The sequence below is a fragment of the Oncorhynchus tshawytscha genome, unplaced genomic scaffold, assembly GCF_018296145.1.
Source record: "Oncorhynchus tshawytscha isolate Ot180627B unplaced genomic scaffold, Otsh_v2.0 Un_contig_6834_pilon_pilon, whole genome shotgun sequence".
Lineage (NCBI taxonomy): Eukaryota > Metazoa > Chordata > Actinopteri > Salmoniformes > Salmonidae > Oncorhynchus > Oncorhynchus tshawytscha.
The window spans coordinates 35,240-56,406 of record NW_024608374.1 but is presented as its reverse complement, the minus strand read 5'-3'; the positions used below and the strand labels follow the sequence as shown (position 1 = coordinate 56,406).

General features: G+C 46.0%; 1 protein-coding gene across 1 annotated transcript; it reads left to right on the top strand.

Annotated features, from left to right (window-relative positions):
• The first annotated feature begins 1,116 nt into the window (after positions 1-1,116).
• Positions 1,117-20,541, top strand: rint1 (RAD50 interactor 1). The gene is made up of 13 exons (XM_042313092.1): positions 1,117-1,408; positions 1,637-1,878; positions 2,101-2,274; positions 2,656-2,796; positions 13,912-14,068; positions 14,394-14,504; positions 14,750-14,975; positions 15,296-15,433; positions 16,053-16,252; positions 18,319-18,539; positions 18,866-19,046; positions 19,346-19,464; positions 19,662-20,541. The coding sequence occupies exons 1-13, from the start codon at positions 1,178-1,180 to the stop codon at positions 19,879-19,881; spliced, it is 2,361 nt and encodes a 786-aa protein (XP_042169026.1). The 5' UTR covers positions 1,117-1,177; the 3' UTR covers positions 19,882-20,541.
• Positions 20,542-21,167: the final 626 nt, after the last annotated feature.

Here is a 21,167-nt window from a genome sequence, read left to right as displayed (position 1 = left end):
ATGATAGTAACGGAACAGACTAAAGCATATGATAGTAACAGAACAGATTCAAGCATATGATAGTAACGGAACAGACTCAAGCATATGATAGTAAAGGAACAGACTCAAGCATATGATAGCAATGGAACAGACTCAAGCATATGATAGTAACGGAACAGACTGAAGCATATGATAGTAACGGAACAGACTCAAGCATATGATAGCAATGGAACAGACTCAAGCATATGATAGTAACGGAACAGACTGAAGCATATGATAGTAACGGAACAGACTCAAGCATATGATAGTAACGGAACAGACTCAAGCATATGATAGTAACGGAACAGACTCAAGCATATGATAGTAACGGAACAGACTGAAGCATATGATAGTAACGGAACAGACTCAAGCATATGATAGTAACGGAACAGACTCAAGCATATGATAGTAACAGAACAAGCATATTCCCCATTCACAGGAAAAGGATGTACGAATGAAGGATAAGGGAGCGTACGAATTTTATAATATGTTTGAGATATAATCAAATCACATTTCATTTGTCACATACATGTGTATAGTAGATGTTATTGCGGGTGTAGCGAAATGCTTGTGTTTCTAGCTCCAACAGTGCAGTAATATCTAACTGGTAATATCTAACAATATACACAATCTAAAGTAAAGGGATGGAATTAAGAATATATAAATATTTGGACAAGCAATGTCAGAGCTGCATAGACTAAGATACAGTAGAATAGGACAGAATAAGATGCTGGAGAGTAACTGTTCCTTTCTGGGTAACAGATTAGTTCAACAACTACGTAACTGAGCACATACAGTATGTCCAGTTGTTTCCTGTGAGGTCTTGATTGTCAACATGACACTCAACACTGAAGAGGGTCTTGTTTTGGAAACATCCTTCCTAATTCACATTAGTAATCACTGAAATAACACATCAACGGTAAATTGTCTGAAGCTATCACCACTCCACTTATGATATCACTGGTTACATGAACCAATGAATGGAGGTGGGAAGGAAGCGTGGATTGTATAGTAGTTGGAAATGTCCCAAGTGTTTACCCGTGACAGGCCCCGTAGTACTAACTGTCACCACTAGAGGGGGTGTGTAGACGGTGACGGCTGTGTTCGGTGCTGTGTTTACATCTGCGTGCTGTTGACGTGGAAGAGACACAGAAGAAAGATGGCGGCGCCCTCTGCAGAGCAGCAAAACGGCCAAAGTGATGAATCTGATCTACAAAGCCCTATATCGACAAATGATGAAGACTCCGAAACAGGATTGGGTGATGGAGCTCTCCCCGTCTATCTTGTCGACTTGATAGAGAAAGAAATCGGAGTGGATCTGAAGTCGCTGAAGAAAGTTAGCGCGCTCCTGGAGAAACTGACAGCGGAAAACAAGTTGCTGGAGGAGCAGGTAGTTAGCAAGCGCGTTGTTAACTTCATGTTGCACACTCAAATCAGCTTTCAATGCTGTATCAATTATTGCATGAAAAATAATAGAATCGTTAATAATGCGAGTATTATTCTGCCCCTTGCTAGTTAATGTAAGTAATACAAACATGATCTATAGCTAACCTTTGCTAGCTAGTTTAAGGGCGTGCATTTCCCTTGCTGACAGGTCTTCCTCCACCCACCTTCTCAGGTTCTGACGGTGTCCAGTTCGGTGCCGCTGCGGGTGTCAGCAGCGCTGTCTGCTGCCGAGGAGTCCCGTGTGTCTCTGGAAGGTTTGCTCCAGAGGGAGAGGGTCCTGTCCAACACCCTGATACAGCACCTGCAGGGCGCCCAGTCCTGGGCAGACAGCCTGGGACGGACCCTGGAACAGCTGGACAACACAGAGAAACACATGAAATACCTGCAGTGTCTATCACGCATTGAAGAACTCAGGTGAGCAACAGTATTATTATTTTCTTGTTCTTCTTCTTGTAGTTGGACAATATATTTTCATCTTCTTGCAGTTGGACAATATATTTTCATCTTCTTGCAGTTGGACAATATATTTGACACTATTCAAAGATAGGATCCTGATTGGAATACACACACACACACAAAATGGTATCCTACTGTATGTTATGTTGTTCCGCTAACTGTTGTTCTCTCCTCCCACAGTGACAGCATCCAGCAGTGTCTGATCACCAACAGTATATGGGAGGCAGTGGTGGCGGTGGGCAGTATGGCCCGTCTAGATGTGGGCCTAAAGCAGTCTGGCTGCTCTCATCTCCAGGCCTTCCTCAGAGAGACACTATGCTTCTGGCACAAGATCATTAAGGACAGACTGGCTGGGTATGTGTGTCTGAGTGGGTCAGACAGGGCAGGCAGTGTGTTGCGTTAGCGGGCCGGGCCGGAGCAGAAGGACTGGCGATGGAGAACTCTGTGCTAGTTATTAGGATCTCTGTTTAGATCAGTGGTCAGAAACCCTGGTCCTGGAGAGCAACTGGCCATGCAGGCCTTTGTTCCAGCCTGGCACTAACCCATCTAATTCAGTCTAAATGATTAGTTGACCAGGTGTATTTGTGTTGGGCCAGAACAAGTAAGAGAGACACGGTAGCTCTCCAGGACCGTCCTTGGTGATTCACAGTTATTATGATGATCCAAAGTCAAGCTACCTCAGACCCGAATGTGATTTTTAACTCCTCCTCCTCCTCCTCCTCCTCTGTCTGGCAGTGATTTTGAGGAGTTGCTGATCCAGCTCCACTGGCCGTTCATCTCTCCTCCCACCCAGTCTCTCTCCACCCCTGCCAACGCTCAGGAGCTCCACAGCCAGCTGGAGCTACTGGTGGCCCAGCTCCTGTCTCTACAGACCTCGTATCCTTCACCCTAATATAGTGTTATCAGAGTCGAAGACATACGCACTAGCACTATCGTCTGTTATACATACACTGTTATAGACACTACTAGGTTATACGCACACTGTTCTAGACACTATTAGGTTATAGACAGAACTGGGTTGTAGACAGGACTGGGTTATAGACACTTCTAGGTTATACACACTACTGGGTTATAGACAGGACTGGGTTATACACACTACTGGGTTATAGACAGGACTGGGTTATACACACTACTGGGTTATAGACAGGACTGGGTTATACACACTACTGGGTTATAGACAGGACTGGGTTATACACACTACTGGGTTATAGACAGGACTGGGTTATACACACTACTGGGTTATAGACAGGACTGGGTTGTAGACAAGACTGGGTTGTAGACAGGACTGGGTTGTAGACAGGACTGGGTTGTAGACAGGACTGGGTTGTAGACAGGACTGAGTTGTAGACAGGCCTGGGTTATAGACAGGACTGGGTTGTAGACACTACTGGGTTGTAGACAGTACTGGGTTGTAGACACTACTGGGTTGTAGACAGTACTGGGTTATAGACAGGACTGGGTTATAGACAGGACTAAGTTATACACACTACTGGGTTGTAGACAGGACTGGGTTGTAGACAGGACTGGGTTATAGACAAGACTGGGTTGTAGACAGGACTGGGTTGTAGACAGGACTGGGTTATAGACACTACTACGTTATAGACAGGACTGGGTTATAGACACTACTAGGTTATAGACAGGACTGGGTTATAGACAGGACTGGGTTATAGACAGGACTGGGTTGTAGACAGGACTGGGTTATAGACACTACTAGGTTATAGACAGGACTGGGTTATAGACAGGACTGGGTTGTAGACAGGACTGGGTTATAGACACTACTAGGTTATAGACAGGACTGGGTTGTAGACAGGACTGGGTTATAGACAGGACTGGGTTATAGATACTACTAGGTAATAGACACTACTGGGTTATAGACAGGACTGGGTTATAGACACTACTAGGTTATAGACACTACTGGGTTATAGACACTACTGGGTTATAGACACTACTAGGTTATAGACAGGACTGGGTTGTAGACAGGACTGGGTTATAGACACTACTAGGTTATAGACAGGACTGGGTTATAGACAGGACTGGGTTATAGACAGGACTGGGTTATAGACAGGACTGGGTTAAAGACACTACTAGGTTATAGACAGGACTGGGTTATAGACACTACTAGGTTATAGACAGGACTGGGTTGTAGACAGGACTGGGTTGTAGACAGGACTGGGTTGTAGACAGGACTGGGTTGTAGACAGGACTGGGTTATAGACACTACTAGGTTATAGACAGGACTGGGTTGTAGACAGGACTGGGTTGTAGACAGGACTGGGTTATAGACACTACTAGGTTATAGACAGGACTGGGTTATAGACACTACTAGGTTATAGACAGGACTGGGTTATAGACAGGACTGGGTTATAGACAGGACTGGGTTATAGACAGGCCTGGGTTATAGACAGGACTGGGTTATAGACACTTCTAGGTTATAGACACTACTGGGTTATAGACACTACTAGGTTATAGACACTACACTACTAGGTTATAGACAGGACTGGGTTATAGACAGGACTGGGTTATAGACAGGTTATAGACAGGACTGGGTTATAGACAGGACTGGGTTATAGACAGGACTGGGTTAGACAGGACTGGGTTATAGACAGGACTGGGTTATAGACAGGACTGGGTTATAGACAGGACTGGGTTATAGACACTACTGGTTATAGAGACAGGACTGGGTTATAGACAGGACTGGGTTATAGACAGGACTGGGTTATAGACAGGACTGGGTTATAGACAGGACTGGGTTATAGACAGGACTGGGTTATAGACAGGACTGGGACACTATAGACACTACTGGGTTATAGACACTACTGGGTTATAGACACTACTAGGTTATAGACAGGACTGGGTTATAGACACTGGGTTATAGACAGGACTAGGGTATAGACAGGACTGGGTTATAGACAGGACTGGGTTATAGACAGGACTGGGTTATAGACACTACTAGGTTATAGACACTACTGGGTTATAGACAGGACTGGGTTATAGACAGGACTGGGTTATAGACACTACTAGGTTATAGACAGGACTGGGTTATAGACAGGACTGGGTTATAGACAGGACTGGGTTATAGACACTACTAGGTTATAGACAGGACTGGGTTATAGACAGGACTGGGTTATAGACAGGACTGGGTTATAGACAGGACTGGGTTATAGACACTACTGGGTTATAGACAGGACTGGGTTATAGACAGGACTGGGTTATAGACACTACTGGTTATAGACACTACTGGGTTATAGACAGGACTGGGTTATACTGGATAGACACTACTACTGGGTTATAGACAGGACTGGGTTATAGACAGGACTGGGTTATAGACACTACTGGGTTATAGACAGGACTGGGTTATAGACAGGACTGGGTTATAGACACTACTGGGTTATAGACAGGACTGGGGTTATAGACAGGACTGGGTTATAGACAGGACTGGGTTATAGACAGGACTGGGTTATAGACATTATAGACACTACTAGGTTATAGACAGGACTGGGTTATACTGGGTTATAGACAGGACTGGGTTATAGACACTACTAGGTTATAGACAGGACTGGGTTATAGACACTACTAGGTTATAGACACTACTGGGTTATAGACAGGACTGGGTTATAGACACTGGGTTATAGACAGGACTGGTTATAGACAGGACTGGGTTATAGACAGGACTGGGTTATAGACAGGACTGGGTTGTAGACAGGACTGGGTTATAGACAGGACTGGGTTATAGACTATAGACAGGACTGGGTTATAGACAGGACTGGGTTATAGACAGGACTGGGTTATAGACAGGACTGGGTTATAGACACTACTGGGGTTATAGACAGGACTGGGTTATAGACAGGACTGGGTTATAGACACTTATAGACAGGACTGGGTTATAGACACTACTGGGTTATAGACAGGACTGGGTTATAGACAGGACTGGGTTATAGACACTACTGGGTTATAGACACTACTGGGTTATAGACACTACTGGTTATAGACACTACTGGGTTATAGACACTACTAGGTTATAGACAGGACTGGGTTATAGACAGGACTGGGTTATAGACACTACTGGTTATAGACAGGACTGGGTGGGTTATAGACAGGACTGGGTTATAGACACTACTAGGTTATAGGACTGGGTTACAGGACTGGGTTAGGACTGGGTTATAGACAGGACTGGGTTATAGACACTACTAGGTTATAGACAGGACTGACAGGACTTATAGACAGGACTGGGTTATAGACACTACTGGTTATAGACAGGACTGGGTTATAGACAGGACTGGGTTATAGACAGGACTGGGTTATAGACACTAGACAGGACTGGGTAGGTTATAGACAGGACTGGGTTATAGACAGGACTGGGTTATAGACAGGACTGGGTTATAGACACTACTAGGTTATAGACACTGGGTTATAGACACTACTGGTTATAGACACTACTGGGTTATAGACACTACTAGGTTATAGACAGGACTGGGTTATAGACAGGACTGGGTTATAGACAGGACTAGGTTATAGACAGGACTGGGTTATAGACACTACTAGGTTATAGACAGGACTGGGTTATAGACACTACTGGGTTATAGACAGGACTGGGTTATAGACAGGACTGGGTTATAGACACTACTAGGTTATAGACAGGACTGGGTTATAGACACTACTAGGTTATAGACAGGACTGGGTTATAGACACTACTAGGTTATAGACAGGACTGGGTTATAGACACTACTAGGTTATAGACACTACTAGGTTATAGACAGGACTGGGTTATAGACACTACTAGGTTATAGACAGGACTGCGTTATAGACAGGACTGGGTTATAGACAGGACTGGGTTGTAGACAGGACTGGGTTATAGACACTACTGGGTTAGACAGGACTGGGTTATAGACACTACTGGGTTATAGACAGGACTGGGTTATAGACAGGACTGGGTTATAGACAGGACTGGGTTATAGACAGGACTGGGTTATAGACAGGACTGGGTTATAGACACTACTGGGTTATAGACAGGACTGGGTTATAGACACTACTGGGTTATAGACAGGACTGGGTTATAGACACTACTGGGTTATAGACACTACTTATAGACAGGACTGGGTTATAGACACTACTGGGTTATAGACAGGACTGGGTTATAGACACTACTAGGTTATAGACACTACTGGGTTATAGACACTACTGGGTTATAGACACTACTAGGTTATAGACAGGACTGGGTTGTAGACAGGACTGGGTTATAGACACTACTAGGTTATAGACAGGACTGGGTTATAGACAGGACTGGGTTAAAGACACTACTAGGTTATAGACAGGACTGGGTTATAGACACTACTAGGGTATAGACAGGACTGGGTTGTAGACAGGACTGGGTTGTAGACAGGACTGGGTTGTAGACAGGACTGGGTTATAGACACTACTAGGTTATAGACAGGACTGGGTTATAGACAGGACTGGATAGACAGGACTGGGTTATAGACAGGACTGGGTTATAGACAGGACTGGTTATAGACACTACTGGGTTATAGACAGGACTGGGTTATAGACACTACTGGGTTATAGACACTACTGGGTTATAGACAGGACTGGGTTATAGACAGGACTACTAGGTTATAGACAGGACTGGGTTATAGACAGGACTGGGTTATAGACACTACTGGGTTATAGACAGGACTGGGTTATAGACACTGGTTATAGACAGGACTGGGTTATAGGGACTGGGTTATAGACAGGACTGGGTTATAGACAGGACTGGGTTATAGACACTGGGTTATAGACAGGACTGGGTTATAGACACTTAGGTTATAGACAGGACTGGGTTAGGACTGGGTTATAGACACTACTGGGTTATAGACAGGACTGGGTTATAGACACTACTAGGGACTTATAGACACTACTGGGTTATAGACAGGACTGGGTTATAGACAGGACTGGGTTATAGACAGGACTGGGTTATAGACACTACTAGGTTATAGACAGGACTGGGTTATAGACACTACTGGTTATAGACAGGACTGGGTGGGTTATAGACAGGACTGGGTTATAGACAGGACTGGGTTATAGACAGGACTGGGACACTTATAGACAGGACTGGGTTATAGACAGGACTGGGTTATAGACAGGACTGGGTTATAGACACTACTAGGACTATAGACAGGACTATAGACAGGACTGGGTTATAGACAGGACTGGGTTATAGACAGGACTGGTTATAGGTTATAGACAGGACTGGGTTATAGACAGGACTGGGTTAGGGTTACTGGGTTATAGACAGGACTGGGTTATAGACACTACTGGGTTATAGACACTACTGGGTTACTGGGTTATAGACACTACTAGGTTATAGACAGGACTTATAGGGTTTATAGACAGGACTGGGTTATAGACAGGACTGGGTTATAGACAGGACTGGGTTATAGACAGGACTGGGTTATAGACAGGACTTATAGACAGGGTTATAGACAGGACTGGGTTATAGACAGGACTGGGTTATAGACAGGACTGGGTTATAGACAGGACTGGGTTATAGACAGGACTGGGTTATAGACAGGACTGGGTTATAGACAGGACTGGGTTATAGACAGGACTGGGTTATAGACAGGACTGGGTTATAGACAGGACTGGGTTATAGACAGGACTGGGTTATAGACAGGACTGGGTTATAGACAGGACTGGGTTATAGACACTACTGGGTTATAGACAGGACTGGGTTATAGACAGGACTGGGTTATAGACACTACTGGACACTACTGGGTTATAGACAGGACTGGGTTATAGACAGGACTGGGTTATAGACAGGACTGGGTTATAGACACTACTGGGTTATAGACACTACTAGGTTATAGACAGGACTGGGTTATAGACACTACTAGGTTATAGACAGGACTGGGTTATAGACACTACTGGGTTATAGACAGGACTGGGTTATAGACACTACTAGGTTATAGACAGGACTGGGTTATAGACAGGACTGGAGACAGGGTTACACTGGGTTACTAGGTTATAGACACTGGGTTATAGACACTACTGGGTTATAGACAGGACTGGGTTATAGACAGGACTGGGTTATAGACAGGACTGGGTTATAGACAGGACTGGGTTATAGACAGGACTGGGTTATAGACAGGACTGGGTTATAGACAGGACTGGGTTATAGACAGGACTGGGTTATAGACAGGACTGGGTTAGGTTATAGACAGGACTGGGTTATAGACAGGACTGGGTTATAGACAGGACTAGGTTATAGACAGGACTGGGTTATAGACAGGACTGGGTTATAGACAGGACTGGGTTATAGACACTACTGGGTTATAGACACTACTGGGTTATAGACAGGACTGGGTTATAGACACTACTGGGTTATAGACACTACTGGGTTATAGACACTACTAGGTTATAGACACTACTGGGTTATAGACACTACTGGGTTATAGACACTACTAGGTTATAGACAGGACTGGGTTATAGACAGGACTGGGTTATAGGGTTACTGGGTTATAGACAGGACTGGTTATAGACAGGACTGGGTTATAGACAGGACTGGGTTATAGACAGGACTGGGTTACTAGGTTATAGACAGGACTGGGTTATACACTACTAGACAGGACAGGACTGGGTTATAGACAGGACTGGGTTATAGACAGGACTGGGTTATAGACAGGACTGGGTTATAGACAGGACTGGGTTATAGACAGGACTGGGTTATAGACAGGACTGGGTTATAGACAGGACTGGGTTATAGACACTACTAGGTTATAGACACTACTGGGTTATAGACAGGACTGGGTTATAGACAGGACTGGGTTATAGACAGGACTGGGTTATAGACAGGACTGGGTTATAGACACTACTAGGTTATAGACACTACTGGGTTATAGACAGGACTGGGTTATAGACAGGACTGGGTTATAGACAGGACTGGTTATAGACACTACTAGGTTATAGACAGGACTGGGTTATAGACACTACTAGGTTATAGACAGGACTGGGTTATAGACAGGACTGGGTTATAGACAGGACTGGGTTATAGACAGGACAGGACTGGGTTATAGACAGGACTGGGTTATAGACACTACTAGGTTATAGACACTGGTTATAGACACTACTGGTTATAGACAGGACTGGGTTATAGACAGGACTGGACAGTTATAGACACTACTAGGTTATAGACAGGACTGGGTTATAGACAGGACTGGTTATAGACACTACAGGACTGGGTTATAGACACTACTAGGTTATAGACAGGACTGGGTTATAGGACTGGGGTTATAGACAGGACTGGGTTATAGACAGACAGGACTGGGTTATAGACAGGACTGGGTTATGGGTTATAGACAGGACTGGGTTATAGACAGGACTGGGTTATAGACAGGACTGGGTTATAGACAGGACTATAGACAGGACTGGGTTATAGACAGGACTGGGTTATAGACACACTACTAGGTTATAGACAGGACTGGGTTATAGACAGGACTGGGTTATAGACAGGACTGGGTTATAGATACTACTAGGTAATAGACACTACTGGGTTATAGACAGGACTGGGTTATAGACACTACTAGGTTATAGACACTACTGGGTTATAGACACTACTGGGTTATAGACACTACTGGGTTATAGACACTACTAGGTTATAGACAGGACTGGGTTGTAGACAGGACTGGGTTATAGACACTACTAGGTTATAGACAGGACTGGGTTATAGACAGGACTGGGTTAAAGACACTACTAGGTTATAGACAGGACTGGGTTATAGACAGGACTGGGTTATAGACAGGACTGGGTTATAGACAGGACTGGGTTATAGACAGGACTGGTTATAGAGACAGGACTGGTTATAGACAGGACTGGGTTATAGACAGGACTGGGTTATAGACAGGACTGGGTTATAGACAGGACTGGGTTATAGACAGGACTGGGTTATAGACAGGACTGGGTTATAGACAGGACTGGGTTATAGACAGGACTGGGTTATAGACACTACTGGGTTATAGACAGGACTGGGTTATAGGACTTATAGACAGGACTGGGTTATAGACACTACTGGGTTATAGACAGGACTGGGTTATAGACAGGACTGGGTTATAGACACTACTGGGTTATAGACACTACTGGGTTATAGACAGGACTGGGTTATAGACAGGACTGGGTTATAGACAGGACTGGGTTATAGACACTACTAGGTTATAGACAGGACTGGGTTATAGACACTACTAGGTTATAGACAGGACTGGGTTATAGACAGGACTGGGTTAGACAGGACTGATAGACACTACTGGGTTATAGACAGGACTGGGTTATAGACAGGACTAGACAGGTTATAGACAGGACTGGGTTATAGACAGGACTGGGTTATAGACAGGACTGGGTTATAGACACTTATATAGACAGGACTGGGTTATAGACACTACTGGGTTATAGACAGGACTACTAGGTTATAGACAGGACTGGGTTATAGTTACTAGGTTATAGACAGGACTGGGTTATAGACAGGACTGGGTTATAGACAGGACTGGGTTGGGTTATAGACAGGACTAGACAGGACTGACAGGTTATAGACACTACTAGGTTATAGACAGTTATAGACACTACTAGGTTATAGACAGGACTGGGTTATAGACAGGACTGGGTTATAGACAGGACTGGGTTATAGACAGGACTGGGTTATAGACAGGACTGGGTTATAGACAGGACTGGGTTATAGACAGGACTGGGTTATAGACACTACTAGGTTATAGACACTACTGGGTTATAGACACTACTGGGTTATAGACACTACTGGGTTATAGACACTACTGGGTTATAGACACTACTGGGTTATAGACACTACTGGGTTATAGACAGACACTACTAGGTTATAGACACTACTGGGTTATAGACAGGACTGGGTTATAGACAGGACTGGGTTATAGACAGGACTGGGTTATAGACAGGACTGGGTTATACTAGGGACTGGGTTAAAGACACTACTAGGTTATAGACAGGACTGGGTTATAGACACTACTAGGGTTATAGACAGGACTGGGTATAGACAGGACTGGGTTGTAGACAGGACTGGGTTGACACTAGACAGGACTGGGTTGTAGACAGGACTGGGTTATAGACAGGACAGGGACTGGGTTATAGACAGGACTGGACTGGGTTAGACACTAGACAGGACTGGGTTATAGACAGGACTGGGTTATAGACACTACTGGTTATAGACAGGACTGGGTTATAGACAGGACTGGGTTATAGACAGGACTGGGTTATAGACAGGACTGGGTTTATAGACACTACTGGGTTATAGACACTACTGGGTTATAGACACTACTAGGTTATAGACAGGACTGGACAGGACTTTATAGACACTACTAGGTTATATAGACACTACTATAGGGACTGGGTTATAGACACTACTGGGTTATAGACACTACTGGGTTATAGACAGGACTGGGTTATAGACACTACTAGGTTATAGACAGGACTGGGTTATAGACAGGACTGGGTTATAGACACTACTAGGTTATAGACAGGACTGGGTTATAGACACTACTAGGTTATAGACAGGACTGGGTTATAGACACTACTAGGTTATAGACACTACTAGGTTATAGACAGGACTGGGTTATAGACACTACTAGGTTATAGACAGGACTGCGTTATAGACAGGACTGGGTTATAGACAGGACTGGGTTGTAGACAGGACTGGGTTGTAGACAGGACTGGGTTATAGACACTACTAGGTTATAGACAGGACTGGGTTATAGACAGGACTGGGTTGTAGACAGGACTGGGTTATAGACAGGACTGGGTTGGTAGACAGGACTGGGTTATAGACAGGACTGGGTTATAGACAGGACTGGGTTATAGACAGGACTGGGTTATAGACAGGACTGGGTTATAGACACTACTGGGTTATAGACAGGACTGGGTTATAGACAGGACTGGGTTAGACAGGACTGGGTTATAGACAGGGTTATAGACAGGACTGGGTTATAGACAGGACTGGGTTATAGACAGGACTGGGTTATAGACACTACTAGGTTATAGACACTACTGGGTTATAGACAGGACTGGGTTATAGACACTACTAGGTTATAGACACTACTGGGTTATAGACACTACTGGGTTATAGACACTACTGGGTTATAGACAGGACTGGGTTATAGACAGGACTGACACTACTGTTATAGACACTACTAGGTTATAGACAGGACTGGGTTGTAGACAGGACTGGACTGGGTATAGACAGGACTGGGTTATAGACAGGACTGAGTTAAAGACACTACTAGTTTATAGACAGGACTGGGTTATAGACACTACTAGGGTATAGACAGGACTGGGTTGTAGACAGGACTGGGTTGTAGACAGGACTGGGTTGTAGACAGGACTGGGTTATAGACACTACTAGGTTATAGACAGGACTGGGTTATAGACAGGACTGGGTTATAGACAGGACTGGGTTATAGACACTACTAGGTTATAGACAGGACTGGGTTATAGACAGGACTGGGTTATAGACAGGACTGGGTTATAGACAGGACTGGGTTATAGACAGGACTGGGTTATAGACAGGACTGGGTTATAGACACTGGGTTATAGACACTACTGGGTTATAGACACTACTGGGTTATAGACAGGACTGGGTTATAGACAGGACTGGGTTATAGACACTACTAGGTTATAGACACTACTGGGTTATAGACAGGACTGGGTTATAGACAGGACTGGGTTATAGACACTACTAGGTTATAGACAGGACTGGGTTATAGACAGGACTGGGTTATAGACACTACTAGGTTATAGACAGGACTGGGTTATAGACACTACTAGGTTATAGACACAGTGCATTATTTCCACTCTGCACACTTCTTCATACACTAGCTTCATACTTCATACATTCCCAGTCACAGACATACTGTTCCCCGCACACTTCCTAAGATATTGACTGATATTGATGTTGATATTGTACTGAGATGAATACCTGGCCAGTTTCTTTAACCTGTTTCTCAGTGATGATCTCATATCAGAGAAGCCAACCTCTGTGTCCCGTGTAGGGTTGCCCCCGACGACACCCCTGTCTCTTCCTGTCCAGATCATGTTGCTTCCTCTGAGCAAGAGGTTTCGATACCACTTCACTGGAAACCGTCAGACCAATTCACTCAACAAGGTTAGAGCAACACACACAAGAGTGTCAGACAACACACACACACACACACAGCATGTCACACACACACACACACACACACACACACACACACACACACACACACACACACAGAGAGAGCATGTCTCACACACACACACACAGAGCATGTCACACACACACACACACACACACACACACACACACACACACACACACAGAGAGAGAGCATGTCTCACACACACACACAGAGCATGACACACACACACACACACACACAGAGCACGTCTCAAACACAGACAGACAGACTATGACAATAATAATAACCTCCATCTCTGTCTCCATGCAGCCTGAGTGGTTCCTGACCCAGGTCCTGATGTGGATGGGAAACAGCTCCAACTTCATGGAGGAGAAGATCCAGCCCATTCTGGACAGGAATGGAGCTAACGTCAACGCCAAGGTTAGAGGATCAGCCGCTATATGATCATCTAGAATCCTGAGTTCATGTGCCATTGAAGTATGTGTTCACCCCCAAGATTCAAAGCTGAAAGTCAAGCTGAGTCCATTGCAGTCATCTGTCAATCGTAGCAGCTCTTGATGTTCCACAGTCATATGAGAGGATATAAGCATATATATATTTATATAATAAAATATAATGGTTATCGCTATTGAAGTAGCTCGTGTCATCTCTCACGTCCCCACCAGGTGGAGCTGTGTCGCGGTCTACTCACCCTGGCCCAGGAGAAGCTAGCGTTGGATGCTCCACGGCTGCTCTACGACGACTCTCTCTTCTGCCACCTGGTGGATGAGATCCTGCAGTTTGAGAGGGAACTGCGCACCACCCACTCCTACCCCAGCACCCTGCCCGGAGTGCTGCATGTACTGCTGGAGGAGGTCGTGCTGCAGAAGTGGCTCACTGTGGAGAGGAAGAGTGAGTGAGAGAGGCAGCAGTGGAGCATCTCTCATCGTTCCCTACTCTTTCCCCTTGGCCCTAACCCTCCACTTTCTGCAGATCTGAAGGGGCTGGATAGGTATAAGCAGTGTACTGGCAGAGCTTCTGCCATATCACTTCTACCTTACAGATCTGCAAACATTGAAGGGTTTGGGTGAAGTGAAGGGGTAGGAAGCCATTTGGGACTGACTAAAGAGATTGATTTTATGTGGGATTTTACTTCTCTGTTAGACTCCGTTTATGTCAGTGTATGTGATTTAGTGAATGTGTGCTCATCCCAACTGTGTGTCTCTCTGTAGTGGCGATAGAGAAGGTGGATGCCATGCTGTCTGCTGAGGGGGCTTGGAGCTCCCAGTACAAAGACATCAGTGACATGGATGAACTCAAGGCTCCAGACTGCGCTGAGACCTTCATGACCTTACTGCTGGTCATCACTGGTAGGATTATTAACTACTTTATCACTCTCTCTCTACCTCTCTCTCTGTCTCTATCTCTTCCTCTCTCTCTCTCTCTCTCTCTCTCGCTGTCTCTTCCTCTCTCTCTCTCTCTCTCTGCCTCTCTCTGTCTCTCTGTCTCTCTCTCTCTGCCTCTCTCTGTCTCTCTCTGCCTCTCTCTCTCTGCCTCTCTCGCTCTGCCTCTCTCTCTCTGCCTCTCTCTCTCTGCCTCTCTCTCTCTCTCTCTCTCTCTCTCTGCCTCTCTCTGCTCTCCTCTCTCTCTCTCTGCCTCTGCTCTCTCTCTGCCTCTCTCTCTGCCTCTCTCTCTCTGCCTCTCTCTCTCTCTGCCTCTCTCTGTCTCTCTCTCTGCCTCTGTCTCTCTCTCTGCCTCTCTGTCTCTCTCTGTCTCTCTCTCTCTCTCTCTCTCTCGTCTCACTCAGTCTGTCTTGTTGGTTGTCACCCTTCATCCCTCTGTTTGTCGTAGAGGGACAACCAGCCTCTGACTTACTGCACTCTCTATCTCTCCCCTTCTCTCCCGCCCTCTCTCTGTTTTCCCTTTCTCTCCCCTCCACCTCCCTCTATCCTCTCTCTCCCCCTCAATCTCTAATACTCCCCCTACCAGACCGCTACCGTGCCCTCCCCTGCCCTCGTGCCCAGCTGCGTTTCCTGGCGCTACAGAGAGAGTTGGTGGACGACTTCCGTATCCGCCTCACCCAGGTGATGAAGGAAGAGTCCCGTAACCCGCTGGGCGCTAGATACTGTGCTATTCTCAACGCTGCCAACTACATCTCCACCGTGCTGGGGGACTGGGGAGACAACGTGGTACGTGGCCCCTCGGAGTCATCACGCTGTTGCTATACAAAACATATTGATGCAGTAGTAGCTAAGATGGGGAGAAGTCTGTCTATAATAAAGCAATACTCTGCCTTCTTAACAACACTATCAACAAGGCAGGTCCTACAGGCCCTAGTTTCTACCTTCTTAACAACACTATCAACAAGGCAGGTCCTACAGGCCCTAGTTTCTACCTTCTTAACAACACTATCAACAAGGCAGGTCCTACAGGCCCTAGTTTCTACCTTCTTAACAACACTATCAACATGGCAGGTCCTACAGGCCCTAGTTTCTACCTTCTTAACAACACTATCAACAAGGCAGGTCCTACAGGCCCTAGTTTCTACCTTCTTAACAACACTATCAACATGGCAGGTCCTACAGGCCCTAGTTTCTACCTTCTTAACAACACTATCAACAAGGCAGGTCCTACAGGCCCTAGTTTTGTCGTACCTTTACTGTTCAGTCGTGTGGTCAGGTGCCACAAAAAAGGACTTAGGAAAATTGCAATTGGCTCAGAACAGGGCAGCACGGCTGAACCTTGGATCTATACAGAGAGCTAATATTAATAATATGCATATCAATCTCTCCTGGCTGAAAGTGGAGGAGAGATTGACTTCATCACTACTTTTATTTATGAGAGGTATTGACATGTTGAATGCACCGAGCTGTCTGTCTAAACTACTGGCACACAGCTCGGACACCCATTACATACCCCACAACACAAGCCATCTCTTCACCCCCAAGTCAGACACAAGCCACAAGAGACAAGTCTCTTCACAGTCCCCAAGTCCAGAACAGACTACGGGAGGCACACAGCTCGGACACCCATACATACCCCACAAGACATGCCACAAGAGGTCTGAATTCACAGTCCCCAAGTCCAGAACAGACTATGGGAGACACACACCCCATAGTACTACATAGAGAGCCATGACTACATGGAACTCTATTCCACAGTACCATATAGAGCCATGACTACATGGAACTCTATTCCACAGTACTACATAGAGCCATGACTACATGGAACTCTATTCCACAGTACTACATAGAGCCATGACTACATGGAACTCTATTCCACAGTACATGAGCCAACTCATATTCCACAGTACCACATAGAGCCATGACTACATGGAACTCTATTCCACAGTACCACATAGAGCCATGACTACATGGAACTCTATTCCACAGTACCACATAGAGCCATGACTACATGGAACTCTATTCCACATCAGGTAACTGACGCAAGCAGTGAAATTAGAATTAAAAAACACCTTATGGAACAGCTGGGACTGTGAAGCAACACAAACATTGGCACAGAGACATGCACACACACACACACACACACACACACACCCACGATAACATACGCACTATACATACACATGGTGGAGTAGGGGCCTGAGGGAACACAGTGTGTTGTGATCTGTGAATGTATTGTAATGTATTACAGTTGTATAAACTGCCTTCATTTCACTGGACCCCAGGAAGAGTAGCTGCTGCTTTGGAACATGCTGCCCGCCTGTCTGTCTGCCTGTCTGTCTGCCCGTCTGCCTGTCTGCCTGCCTGTCTGTCTGTCTGTCTGTCTGTCTGTCTGTCTGTCTGTCTGTCTGCCTGTCTGTCTGTCTGCCTGTCTGTCTGTCTGTCTGCCTGTGTCTGTCTGCCTGCAGTCTGTCTGCCTGCCTGTCTGTCTGTCTGCCTGTCAGTCTGTCTGCCTGTCTGTCTGTCTGTCTGCCTGTCAGTCTGTCTGCCTGTCTGTCTGCCTGTCAGTCTGCTGTCTGCCTGTCCTGTCTGTCTGCCTGTCCTGTCAGTCTGTCTGCCTGTCTGTCTGTCTGTCTGCCTGTCTGCCTGTCTGCCTGTCTGCCTGTCTGTCTGCCTGTCTGTCTGTCTGTCTCTGTACATGTGTTGTCCGTTCAGAAGTAGTTAAGGGGACAGAAAAAGCCACATATTAACACCTCCACTCTGCTGTATGGTCCCTCCTTCTACTGCACTGCTCCAGAGGTCTTCTTCAAGGCTGTTCAATGTTCTTTTCTCTGTCCCCTGTTCTTCCTCAGTTCTTCCTGCAGCTGCAGCAGTCTGCTGTGGCCCTGGGGGAGGAGGAGCTGCTGGGGCCGCTGGGGGTCACTGAGTCCGGCCGTCTGGCCTCTCTGGAGGGGTCTCTGTTTGAGGGGCTCCTGGGGCTGCTGGAGAGGCTGAGAGGAGACATGCTGGGCAGGTTACTGGAGGCTGTCATGAGGGACGTACAGAAGAAGGCTCAGCCCTACTGCAGGGACAGGTCAGTGGAGACACTCTTCTCTTAGAGGAAGGGTTCTTTCTGTTCAATCTAGTTCCTCTCAAGATGTAGTCCTATTTTTGGAGTTTTAAACACTAGGCACCCACTGTCACTTTGCTTTGCTTGGTGTTTAGGCCCAGGCTGATTGTAAGCACTTTGTGACAAATGTCTTTGTCCTGTAACACGCCTGGACAGTAGGAATGAAATGTGATTTCTTGAGCTCAGATCATCACCTACAGCCACCATATAACCAATTGAACAACACAATGTTGGAGTGAACAAAATGTTCAAAACTAGAATGACACTAACGTGTATCCCTCTCCTCCCAGGTGGTTGTCTCTGCCGTCCCAGTGTGACCAGGCCACCATGTCCCTGTCCAGTTTAGCCTGTCCTCTGATGCTCTGTCTCAGGGACCACCTGCTCCAGCTGCAGCAGATGCTGTGTCTGCCTCTCTTCCAGATGGGCTGGCAGGACCTGGCTGAGAGACTGGACCTCTTCCTCTACCAGAATGTGAGTCACACTGCTGACCTGCTACAATGGGAATTAATCAGATAGTTGACTTCATTAAATATTTGAACTTTTAGTGATTTCGCAGATACTACTGTCTGGAGAGACTTAAAAGAAGGTAATTAGATGGTCCCACATCATTAGACACATCTGTTCTCAAATACATTAAAACTACATTGGCTACTGACCAATTCTAATGATAAAATACAGACGTAAGAAAATAGGATGAAGCAATAGAGAATGTTTTTGGGGGGGTAATTACATCTCTATTAACGTATGGACCTGCTACCTGTCTCCCTCAGGTGATTCTGTATAACCACTTCAATGAGGGGGGTGCAGCCCAGCTCCAATTCGACATGACAAGAAACCTCTTCCCTCTGTTTGGACACTACTGCAAGAGGCCTGAGAACTTCTTCAAACAGTGAGTGGGCCATTACATACAATGGCAATTCTGCTGACAATAGCACCTGAAAACATTGTCCACTGTACCATAATCTGTAGAAGAGACCTACAGTTTGTTTGTAGTTCCTTAGGTTATTAAATGTCCTGCACAGGGGTTGAATTCCTTGTCAAATAATTTCTAGGTAAAAAATGATTGGTCATGTCTCCCTCTCTCAGTGTGAAGGAGGCCTGCATCATCCTGTGTCTGAATGTGGGCTCAGCTCTTCTTCTACGAGACGTCCTGAGGCAGGCTGAGGAAGACGAGGAGGAACCAGGGACCCCGGAGGGCAAGCAGCTCAGCCCTATGTCAGCCCTCAACGAGCTGGGGGTCTACCGCCTGGCCCCCTGCGACGTCCTCATCCTGCTCAACCTCAGGGCCTCCTGGCCGGGAAAGTGAGGGGAGATGGGAGGAAGAACAGTAGCCTGGTCCCAGATGTGTTTTTGACAACTCCTATGGTCTTTGTGACGCCGATTGGCTGTAGGAGTTGAGCAAGGCAGCACTAACAGATCTGTGACCAGGCTAGGACGGGCTTCAGCTGGCAAAGAGCAACCACTACCAATGAACTACACCGTATCCCAGAAACCTGGAATAGACCGCTCTCATTCCTGAATACTCCTGTCCCATCCCGTTTAATCCCAGTTTTGTTTACTTTGCCGATCCTCTGTCTACAAGCTCAGCACCTGTTCCGTATCAACTCACCACTCCTGGTCTAAACGCAGGGGAGAGACCTCGACTGGAGCCTGAAGGATGTGTTTATATGAACTACTCATGTAGATGACATTATTTGTCTATTGACTGACAGCACAGACTTCTGTCTTCTTGTGGAGGAGATCTAGTAGTACCACATGGTGTGGATGGGTATTTCAGGAGGTACCCTCTCACTTCCTGACAGGGACTGTTGTCTTTAACCACACGAGATATAGGAGACCTTAACACTGCTGTTTTAAGCAGTCCAGTGCATTTGATAACAACAACAGCCCTGTCTGTCACATTACCTTATTTAATGTCATATACATTTGTAAAGAAGTGAGAAATAAAAACGTTTAAATCCCGAAAATGTTATTTATGTCAGTAACTGCCGTTTTGACAACCAATCATGTACGTTCATGAGTGAAAGATTCTGATGAGGTCACTCCAGTGAGCCAAGTGGGTCTCAGCAGCCTGCCCAGGTTCAGTATGGGTCTCAGCAGCCTGCCCAGGTGCAGTATGGGTCTCAGCAGCCTGCCCAGGTGCAGTATGGGTCTCAGCAGCCTGCCCAGGTGCAGTATGGGTCTCAGCAGCCTGCCCAGGTGCAGTATGGGTCTCAGCAGCCTGCCCAGGTGCAGTATGGGTCTCAGCAGCCTGCCCAGGTGCAGTATGGGTCTCAGCAGCCTGCCCAGGTACAGTATGCCATAGAAACAGAAGCAGTGTTGGAGACACTGAGGTATAATGAGCGCTAGAGACTGCATCCATATGTCTGACTGTTTAAGGTAATCTACTGACATTCTTCATGACCAGGTTTTATCCGGTTTATACAGACCATCACATGTGCACTAGCACTCAATGTGCAAAGGGAGTAGCGATTACGTCATCTGAAAACAGCAGAAATTGGATGAATATTAACATGTTAATGGGCTTGTTTGATATTGCAGGTGACTGCTGACTGACTGATCTACAAATCACCTTGCATCATAAATAACGAC

Bases quoted from the DNA above. Each gene is read 5' to 3' on its own strand.
- rint1 (XM_042313092.1), top strand. From the start codon at position 1,178: ATGGCGGCGCCCTCTGCAGAGCAGCAAAACGGCCAAAGTGATGAATCT. The intron at 19,047-19,345 runs GTGAGTCACACT...TGTCTCCCTCAG, and splicing joins ACCTCTTCCTCTACCAGAAT to GTGATTCTGTATAACCACTT. The intron at 19,465-19,661 runs GTGAGTGGGCCA...TCCCTCTCTCAG, and splicing joins CCTGAGAACTTCTTCAAACA to TGTGAAGGAGGCCTGCATCA.